The sequence below is a fragment of the Phragmites australis genome, chromosome 4, assembly GCF_958298935.1.
Source record: "Phragmites australis chromosome 4, lpPhrAust1.1, whole genome shotgun sequence".
Taxonomy (NCBI): Eukaryota; Viridiplantae; Streptophyta; class Magnoliopsida; order Poales; family Poaceae; genus Phragmites; species Phragmites australis.
This window is the reverse complement of record NC_084924.1, coordinates 41,394,488-41,405,415: the sequence shown is the minus strand read 5'-3', so window position 1 is coordinate 41,405,415 and position 10,928 is coordinate 41,394,488. Positions and strand designations below refer to the sequence as shown.

At 45.9% G+C, this 10,928-nt stretch overlaps 1 protein-coding gene across 1 annotated transcript; it reads right to left on the bottom strand.

Annotated features, from left to right (window-relative positions):
* Positions 1 to 1,669: 1,669 nt before the first annotated feature.
* On the bottom strand, positions 1,670 to 5,765 carry LOC133914411 (protein indeterminate-domain 16-like). The gene is made up of 3 exons (XM_062357517.1): positions 5,358 to 5,765; positions 4,752 to 5,199; positions 1,670 to 2,512 (listed from the first exon to the last, which is right to left on the bottom strand). The coding sequence occupies exons 1-3, from the start codon at positions 5,536 to 5,538 to the stop codon at positions 1,873 to 1,875; spliced, it is 1,269 nt and encodes a 422-aa protein (XP_062213501.1). The 5' UTR covers positions 5,539 to 5,765; the 3' UTR covers positions 1,670 to 1,872.
* Positions 5,766 to 10,928: the final 5,163 nt, after the last annotated feature.

The window sequence follows — 10,928 nt, the reverse complement described above, 5'->3', positions numbered from 1 at the left end:
CCTGGATTATTATGGATAAAGAATACTCTACGCCGAGGTCAACGCTCAATTCTCAATTCTTTGACCGTATGAAATAAATACTTTATTGCAACTTGGATCTAACTAAACTACTAAAGTCCTTTTGATAGTTTTACTGAACAATTTGTGCGGGGTTACTGAACACTAAGTTCATTCAAGGTTAAACCCCAAAGAACAGCTCATGAGTCGTGACTGAAAGTATGCCTAAATAAAAAAATTGCATCAAACTGATTATTTTCTCGTGATTACTCTGCTTCAAAATACTAATAACCATGGTTTGGTTAAGTTGCCATTTTTTTTTACCTGAGCCAATGTTGTGCTTTTCTTTTCCGGGAGAAGCCAAAAAAAATTGTGAACATACCATAGTAAAAGCTGAAGCGCACGTCCCCAGGCGAGAGGCCAGAGAACATATTCTCGCTAGTACTCACTTCTCTCTGCAGTGAGAGGCCAGAGAGTAGTGTTTTTTACAGAGCATTCAGCACTGGATGAAATGGATTGCGCTGGCCCTGACTGGCGTGCCCGTGCGGTAAAAGCTGTACACGTGAAGAACGCAGGCCAGGCCAGGGGAGTAAAGGTATTTTTTGGTTCCTTTTGCAAAAGGGAGGCCACCCTGTTGATGCAATACCCACTTTTGCAGTGAGGCACACGCACTAATGCCGGTCGGTCCAAGCCGAAGAGAAGAGTAGAATCCCGGTCCAGCACCATATGAAAGGCCCATCTAACATCTGGGGTTCTTTTGATGTCCACATACTTCTCATGTTTTTTTAACTTATTTTTCCTTAGCATAGTACTACCTTTCATGAAGTTTAAATCATCCTCTTAGCTTTCCAATAAACCGAGGCGTGTCCTTTCATATAAAAATAAAATTATATAATAAAAACATGCATTTCTAGTTTTCTTTCTTCGATACAAAATGGAAATTGACCAAAAAAATTGATTTGCACTTAAAAAAACCAAACGACCTATCTAGTAAAACCGTAAAAATAAATTTGTATAATTGGCGAAACACAAGGAAATTCTTCAAGGGAAAAACCATATCATCTTGTCCCACCATCAATCGGTCTAGACTCGCATGAAAAAGCAAATCCAGGTCAAGGATCCATTCCAGAATGGAAATATCTTGCGACGACGTGGGAGAGCGGTCAAGGCTAGTGTAGAGCAAATAGATGCATAGTCAACAAGATCTGAGGGCTTTGATTTTCCATCTAATGCGTGCCATGTTTCATGATGTAACCCCCCTTCATCTGTCTTCAGCAAATATTCGACGAGACCCTTCTCCGGTGAAGATCCGGAGAGTTAGGGTTTGGGCTTACCCCATTTAGTGTTTGGGTCACCAAAATCCTCAACTATACAGGATTTGTTACTTACCCGATTTAGTGTTTGGGTCACCAAAATCCTTGACTAGAGGATTTAGTGCTTGACTAGAGGATTTAGTGCTTACCCGATGTAGTGTTTGGGTCACCAAAATTCTCGACTACAGAGGATTTGTTGCTTTCCCGATGTAGTGTTTGGGTTGCCAAAATTCTCGACTTGAGAGTTATAAGGCAACAACGCGCTTGGACCCTTGGTTCCCATGATCGCAAATTCGAATCGAATATCTTACACTCGATCCTTTAGATAAACTAGAGCAGCAATGAGAAAAAGGTAGGAATATTAACTTATGGGATTGACATGGCATCCCATAGCTTTAATTACCAGAGCCAAAGTAACAAGTAGCACCCTGAAAGCTAAGGGGCGCGTCACTGCATGCAGTACAGAGCATTGCTATCTTAATCGCCAGACACGGCATCACTGATCGAAATGGCCTACGAAACTACGTGCACAGACTCAAGTCGTGCAGTGCACGCATGCACACTAGATGCCTGCTCCTACGCCTCCTCCCCTCATGGAGTCGCAGGCCACGGCCGGCCCGCCGTGGCCCTCGCCGCCCGCCGCGACGGCCATGGACACGGCGAGCGAGCGCTGCCGGCACGCGTGGCAGGTGATATGCGCGAGGAGCCGCGCGGCGTGGTCCCGCAGCGCGCACGCCTTCTCGAGGTCGGCCCGGGCCCGATGCCGTGCGCGGCGCGCCTCCTCCAGCGCGCGCTCCGCCGCCGCGGCCTCGTCGCGCGCCCGCTGCCGCGCCGCGTCGGCCGCAGCCTTCTCCTCCATCGCGCGCCTCAGCTCGTCCCCCTCCTCCACCGCTGTGTTGGAGGCGACGACGCCGTTGGAGGACGCGATGGCGGGGCCGATGGAGAGCTGCAGCTTCGTCGTCGCGTGGCGTTCATGGGATGCGGTGGAGGTGGTGGTGGACAGACCGGCCGCGGTGGTCAACGGCGCTGCCGTAGAGACCGGGAGGAGCTGGAGCTCCGGCGGCGGCGCTGCCGTCGCCACAGCAGGCGGATGCGGTGGTACGGCGTGACGGATGACCGGGAGCGTCGACGGCACGGACAGCACCTCGCCGCGGATCCGGCCGGAGTTGCACGCGTCCTGGTGCTCGATGAAGCTTTCCACCCTGCAATAAAGCACATTCTTATCCGTATCAATTAAGCAACTCATAATCACGTAGTAATCTGCAATGCAACACGAACACTAACTAACAAAATCACATGTATGCAAGATGGGAAAGTCGCTTTGCGACGTTAGGTGCCTTCGCTTCCTGGGCTCGGGAGAGGAAAGAGACTGCACGCATGATTGGCTGATTGCTTCGCCTTCGCTTGCGCGCGCGAGCCTATACGGCTGGACGGCATCTGGTCTATTTAGACCGAAAGCAACCCATCGATCAGTCACAACGAGACCGATCGATCGGTACTAATCCAACAATAAGCTAGCTAGTATACCTTAGCAGTAATCAATTGGCCACGACTCGAAGCAAGCAAGCATCACTTCAGTTCAGGGGACCGACAACTACGATACACGCTATGTGCACCATATATATATGCAGCATTATTATTACTAGGCAGATTGGCGCACCCACGTCACACCCATTTTTGTTTCACAGAGCATAATAAAAGAAGACTAAAAAAATTACATTCACTATTTTTGGACATCTTAATATTTATTTATAAATTTATCAATATTTAACACACTCATTTAATATAGGAAAAACAGTGGTACTTTCATGTATGCACATAATTTTAACATATAGATGACAGTAATACGAACCTAACTAAATTTATTTCATATTTTTTTGAGTTTTAGATATTTTCCTATGCATATTAGATTATTTCAGCCGATTTATCAATATAACTATTATTTCTTTCGCTATTTTTCTGGAATTCCAAAAAATTATATATATATATATATATATATATATATATATATATATATATATTCATATACATATACATATACATATACGTCCACATATAGGTGATCCACATAAACAATAGCTATAGAACTTGATCTCTCGAATTACTCCGATGCTTAGTCTTTTAATATATGTAATAGACTAGCTAGTGGATAAGTCCCTCATACATGAAGTATAGTGAGCGAAAACCAAGGGATTAGGACCACTTGCTTAAGTAGGAGTAGCTAATTGGAGCAGGGATGGAGGGATAGAGTCAGAGATGGAGACATGTACAGGAGTCCCCATCGAGGCAGATCGAGATCGAAGACATGCATTCATCTCCGGCCCGGCAGCCGGTGTATCTATGTGCTGGTCAGTGACAAGAGTGTGTGGCCGCCAATTATTAAAGTGCTAGGCCAGGCCAGGCCAGGGCAGTGCTGTTGTTTTAGAGCAAGCACATGGGCGTCGATGTTGTGGTGATAGTGCGTGTGTGGCTGCAGCTAGCTAGATTGGCGAGGGTGAGCTTGTACTTTGGTGGATCAGGGGCCGGCCGGCGGGGTCCGAGGAATGGAGCAGCTTGCATTGTCTCTACCTAGCTACTACAGCTAGCCTGTGACTGCTACTAGCTGCTGTGGATGGTCAGAGCTCGGTCACAAGTCCACACACACTATAGAGAGAGAGAGAGAGACGTGTGTGTAGGTTTGCTATTGCTAATACTAATACGCTGTTTTTTGTTTGCACAAGTACCATGCATGAAATGACTAATGGTACTAAGATAATTGTGTAATTAGCAATTAGCATGCATTCATGGATGCATATATATTCTTTGGGTTCCAGTGAGAGTGCTGTGGGGAGGAATGCTCCGAGACAGTTTTTGGTCGATGTGCCATCGCTGTCGCCCGTCGTGTTGGAATTTTCGGTCCTACCGCAACCCGCCACCGAAACGATCGTATACCAGTGTACTGTGTGCTACCCTTGATCTGCTTTTCCATCTGTTCCTTTTCTTTTCTCCCCTTTCCGCAGCGCAGCAAAATAAGCTTTAGTTATCAGTGGATATTTAGATACTATGGAACCCACTCGATCGTCAGCTAAGCTAGCTATAGTTGGAGCTGGGTAGATATCGTCATCAGCATGCATGCACCAATGCAAACTAACCCCACTCGATCCATGTCCGTACAAACACATATATGTGTTCTGTTAGTTGTTAAACAACGGATCAAACCCTAAATAATTGGCGTCGGCTACTCACAGTAGTGTCCTAAACCGGCACCATAGCTTTTGTCTTATCTCCATGCATGCAAGCCTGTCTCCCACCCAAAAGAAATCATTTGGGGCTTAATTGGTGGTTAAACACACAAGCTATGGCTATGGCGTGCAACAAATTGAAAACGATCGAACGCCAGCTCTAAAAAATAGATTGGTTCGTACCCATGTGCATCGTACGTTCTAACACTTGCGTGCGTACCGTGAGAAGACGCGGCCGCAGTCGCAGGAGTGGCCGCGAGTGCCGCAGGTCTTGAGGTGCGCCTTGTAGTCGGACTGCACGGCGTAGCCCTTGGCGCAGCGGGCGCACACCCACTGCCGCCGCCCGCCGTGCTTGCGCCGGAAGTGCTTCTTGATGCCCACCAGGTCGCCCAGCGCGTGCGCCGGGTCGTGGTGGAGGCAGCTCGGCTCCGGGCACACGAACACCCGCTTCCGCGCCCCGGCGGCCCCGCCGCCGCCAGTAGAACCACCGTCCTCCCCTGATGATCCCGGCGGCGCCCGCTTCACCAACCGCCACGGCACCTTGTGCCGCCGCCGGTGCATCTGCAGGTTCTGCTCCCGCTGGAACCCCTGCCCGCAGATCTCGCACACGTACCGGTCCGACTCCAGCAGCGTCCGCGGCGACAGCGCCACCACCTCCGCATCAGGGTCTGCATACACATGCACATCTCATTAGTCATGCATCGTTCTTACGTCGCGCGCGTACGTAGTCGATGATCCATGCAGGTACGGTGACATTAACAAAGTGTGTGCTAGCCGATACACGCAAGATCCATTAAACATGTGTACTTCATACGTACGTACATACCCGGTGTGCCGGGCGGGCGCCTCTTGCGCTTGGCGGGGGACGGCTGGTCGGCGAGGCAGGAGGTGGACGAGGACGGAGGAGGCGGAGGTGCCGGCGGCTGCCGCTTGTGGGATGCCGAGGGGGAGGACGAGGAGTTGGAGGAAGAGGCCAACATTTGGTGGTGGCTCTTGACCAGTGCCATAAGTGTTAGGGAGCTGCTTCTTTTAAGGGCTGCCCTGCCCAGCCTAGCTAACCTCCTCACACTAGCTACTTAGCAAGCACTTGCCTTGGCTTTGCCTGCCTCCTTTCTCTCCTCTTTTTACTCCTTAGTGGGATAGAGGTGCCAAGGGAGGCTTTATGGGGTGGAAAGGTGAAGGTGCATTGTTGTGTCTATGCGAGTGTGTGTGTTGTGTGGAAAAGTTTGGGGGCATGGGGGGATCATATATAGGGAGGATAGAGAGGCCAGTGTGGTGAAAGAAAGGGCTCTGTCTATATCTCTTTGCTTTTGCGCCTGCATGAGATGCATCGGTGCGTGGGTGTGTCCCATTTTTTTGAAGGGGGAATGTGAATGTGTCTCATATACTCATTGGATGGGCAGCTTTTATCAACGCTTTGTTGGTTGTTTCTGAGCTTCACTATAATAGAAACAGTCATTTAAATTGGATCATCAGTGTCGATTAGGATAGAATTGGCACTGATGAAGCATCAATGCTAGTTCATACCTTCCTGCGCTCGATCATCGATTAAGAAGGGTTGAACCGGTACTGATACTTCAGTGCCTGCTAGTAACTATGAGTCGATACTGATACTCGATCTCTATATATATGAGGACTTAGTCGCAGCCTCTCAATCCCTTTGCGCCCGTCGATTCCACTGCCTCCCCGATGCCACCGTCCTCAGAGCCCTGCTATCTCCCCAACATCGCCTTCATCATCCCCGTTGCCATCCCCATCGTTGTTCTCGGAGCCCCGCCGTCCCTGTTCTCGTCCCCATCACCGACGCCACCTCCCCGCCGTCCCCGACATCGATGAGCGCTAGTTGTCGCTCCTTTCTCCCTCCCTGTGCGCCACCCCTCTTCGCTTGGCCTAGGCATGCGCAGCCGTAGCCGCGTTGTCACACCATGGTTGTGCTACGTAGCCCGCCGCGGAGTCAAAATTCCCACGACCTGTGCCACCGCCAAGTCCAAAAAAAATGCCCCACACACTCCGGGCTCGCTCCGCCCCTCCTCGGTAAGGGCCACGGTCGAGGGCCACTGGCAACCCGTGCCCCAAGTCCGGTCTCCACAGAAATAAAATTTGTTGGTTGCCTTACTCTTTGTAGATGCCACATAGATCTAGCAGGTATCATGGATGCATCCGAAGTAGCATCTACATCGCATTGCATGGTGCCCTCAGCATCCTCCCGATATATTCATCTACAAACTCGACACCCTGCCCTCCCCGATGCCCTCAGGGGTGATCAAAATGGTATATCTTGCATCTATTTTTGTTGGATAACTGATAATTGAAAAATGTGTAGTTGTTAAAAATATGCATGTATTGATGTAGGCGATTCATCATCTAGTTTGGTTAAATGGAATGATTGCCCACATAGAGGGTTGTACACCACATGTTATGACTACCACTATAGGTGATGGTGGTATAAGGAAGATATCAATTAGTTTTTGGTTGTCGGCAAACGAAGAATCTATCAGTATTGTTGTCTTTGGCATTCAATCATCTGAGATCCATGTGACTCAAAAAAATACGGTGGCAGCGGTTTTGTAAGATATTGAGGATCAAGTTGGGTACATTTTACTGACTATAGCTATTTCAAATTGAAAGTGCTTGAGAAGAATATGGTGGATGTGGCTTCAATGACTATTAGTCTGTCGCGGTTACATGCACTTGACACAGTTGGTGCCACAAATTTTAGTTTATAATATTGTTTCATATATTATAAAATTTTCTCTTCATATTTATGCTCTTTGCCTCTAGAATTTTTACTAGAACAATATGATATATTTAGATGTTAGCTTGGGTTCACTCTTACATTATATCACAGAGCGGCTATATTTCACAATGATTGGCCTGAAAGTAAAGAGAGTTCATGAAGGCAGGTATCACTATAGAAAAATAATTTGTACAGACAGTTCAAAAACCTCACGTGGGACACTTTTCGAACCATATGTACTAAAGAGTCTGTACAAATGTTTAGTACAGATGGTTCTAAATTGCAACCATCTGTACTAAGTTTTTTAGACTAAAAAATATTTTTCCTACCCACACCAGCCCACTATATTATTAAGTAGGTGCGGTCACAAATCACGCGAAATACCACACATGCATTTTCTGGGAGTCGAACCCACAACCTCTAATCTCAGGCGAAGCTTCCTTACCATCTCGTATGTCATTGATTACTGATCATTGTATGAAAGTAATCTATATAACATATACGCTCCAAATAAGTAGGACACTATTAGTACAGATGGTTTCAAGTTTGAAATAGTACATACGTTTCCCAGTTTGAAACCGTCTATACTGTTTCATTTGTACATACGGTTCAAGTTTGGAACCATCTGTATTATAGTGTCCTACTTTTTTAAAACTGCTCGTTGCCATTTTCTCAAATGGTTCTAGTTTGGAGCCATCTGTGGTACCCTTTGTACAGACAGCTCTATAGATTCGTCTGTACATGGGCATCCCATTAAATGGATTATGTAGTAGTGTATCAGGCTTATGTGGAGTTCGGTAGAGGAGGTTTTGCTATTTATGGAACTATGATGGATCTACCCTTTCTCGCTCGAGATAGTGTGCTTGTTTATGCACTATGCCATTTAGATGAGATATATGGAGTTGATATCATAGATGTTAACTATGAAGACTACATAATTCGATGTGTACCGTAGAATCAGAGATGAGTGCATTTGCAATATGTTTAACCTATGATGTGAACTATGATAATATTTATGTGTGAATGTTGATGAACTCATGATTATGTGTGGATGTGGATTAGCTATTTGTGATCCATATGTATATATCTTCCTGTGATGGATGCCTACATATATTTAAATACAAATTTGAAATTGGATTTTTAATGTTTTATTATTGAATTCATAATTTATTTGTGCCTACATAAGTATCAGTGCCGACTTTTCACACTAGCCGGCACTGATACTCAAACTATCAGTACCGGTTGTGAGGAATGGTGACGTCCTAAAATGAGGTGAATTAGGACACTTAGAAACCTAAACCAAAAAGGCTCCAAAAATTTCACAAGATAAATCTATCTGAATTTCTATCTAAATATGCTCTAGGTTTATCTAGGATGTCCACTCTACCACTCAAGAAGATCGCAACCTACTCTAGCAAGATAAATTACAAGTATGTAAACGCGAAAACATAAATAAAGTAGAGAGACAAACTCAGTACAAATGATTTTTATCTCATGGTATCGATGGCATGAATGCCACCCATAATCCACGTTGGAGCCCCACAAAGGATATGCTTCTGGTCACTAAGTATATTCCGGTCACGGCTCTTGAGCTACCAAGTCACCGAGACAAGATCTCAAACACAATAAGCTACCAAGCCACCAAGGCAAGGTCTTACCACTAGCCTCTCTTCCGATCACTTGCCGTTGTGATCATTTCGGAGCTTGAGCCACCAAGGCAAGGGTCTCCACGAACCAGTACACGTGTTTTGTCACCGCTCCACACAAAGTCAGAGGGTCAACAAGCTTGAGCCACCAAGGCCCAAGATGTCGGCGAGTCGCCAAGACTCTAAGGCACCGACGTACCACTCGATACAAGTTAGAATCACTCCTTCATCCGTTCTTCAAGCTGTAGCATATTGCTACAACTCCTCTAGGCCGATAAGCACTAAACACTCTCTAATCTTGTGCTTAATCACCTCGGATAATCACTTTAAGCACTTTGATGACTAGGATGTCTTCTCAAGTATATATGAGTTTCCTCTAGACTCCAGTAGCATGCCGCACCCTCAAATGACTGAGTGGAGAGGTATTTATAGTCTCAAACCCATCAACTAGCCATTGTTCCAACGACTCAAAAAAGTTGTTAACACCGGATGATTTGGTGAGAACAGTAGTACTAACACCAGATCATCCGGTGAGTGAAAACTCATAAACTTGCCATTGGAATTCCACTCACAACGTCTGTAACACCGGACACTCCGGTGCGCCTTCAAATCCATCACCAGACCTTCCAGTGAGTTATCTTGAGCCATCAGAGCATTTACAGCCTCAGTGTGTAAAATGCTCTGATGCATTTATCGGGTGTTCATTCTATTTACACTGACCATCCGGTGAGTTAACCCTTCTCTTCTTTCCCAAAAAATTCTCCGATGCAACTATCTCTGTGATCACCGAACTATTCGGTGAGTTGATCTTCATTCTTCAACAATTGCAGTCGCCTCTGCAAGAAATGCTCCAGTGCCATACTCCGGTGTGCACAAACCAAGCATCAGACCATCCGGTGGGTTGATGTCTAGTCTTCTGCACTTGCATTTTTCTCTGTAAGAAATGCTCCGGTGTTACCTTATGCAGATCACCAGACTATCCGGTGAGGTCCTCAGCTTTCTCCCCTTTTGTCTGAAATACTCCGGTGAGTTCAACACATAGAGCACTAGACTATCCGTGAGGCTATCAGCCTCTGTGCATAATGCTCTGGTAAGTGCAAACTCCTCTGCATCGAACCTTCCGGTGTGGTCAATTCTCCTAGGACTTCTCCAATTCAATCAAACTTTGTTTCAGCTGTGGTGGCTTCTTGATGTATGGTATCTATGAGACATACTAACATATATTCTTGACAAACGTGTTAGTCCCAATGATTATATTGTCATTAATTACCAAAATCACAATCATAGTCTAATAGGGCAATTTTCGCTATATCAGTTCGTTCTTGTGGACCGGCACTGATAGTTTAAGTATTAGTGCCAATTTTTTGTTATGGATTGACACTAATACTCATTATGAGTGTCAGTTCATAAACTGGCACTAATAATCCATAACTATCAGTTCCGGTTCAAAAACCACAATTGATGGTGTTTTTGAGCCGACATTGATAACCATTTTGGTTATAGTGCTTCCTTAAGATGGGATCATGGGATGAATATTCTCCCTAGCTATCTCGTCACCCCAATTCATTAAGGTGGCCTTGTTAGCTCAATATGTATCCTTAGCATGCGTGTGTGTGATTAGCGCTAGTTAGTGTTGCATATACCACTAGCACATTTTGTTTTCCCTTTTTCTTTTACCCAGACACGAGTTAGGTATACTACTACATAAACTATTTTCAGAGGCGGTTCATAACCGGTTTTCACAGGCGTTTAGCGCAATCGCCTGTGAGCGAAGGCCTGTGAAAATAAACGATTTTCACATGTGCAAAATATATCACCTGTGAAAATGTATTTTCACAGACGGTTCACTTAAGGAACAGCTTGCGGAAATTGACAGATGGTTCCTTAAGAGAACTGTCTGTGGAAATTGATTTCCACAGGTGTTTCCTAAAGAGAAATGCCTGTGAAAACGGTTCACTTAAGCAACTGCTTATGAAAAAATAATACCACAGGAAGTTCCTTAAGTGAACTGTCT

What these genes read in the sequence shown, in the direction of transcription:
- LOC133914411 (XM_062357517.1), bottom strand. Translation starts at nt 5,538, where the DNA reads ATGGCACTGGTCAAGAGCCACCACCAAATGTTGGCCTCTTCCTCCAAC. An exon ending in GCGCCCGCCCGGCACACCGG is followed by an intron (nt 5,200 to 5,357) that starts GTATGTACGTAC and finishes ATGTGTATGCAG; the next exon opens with ACCCTGATGCGGAGGTGGTG. An exon ending in TGCGGCCGCGTCTTCTCACG is followed by an intron (nt 2,513 to 4,751) that starts GTACGCACGCAA and finishes GCTTTATTGCAG; the next exon opens with GGTGGAAAGCTTCATCGAGC.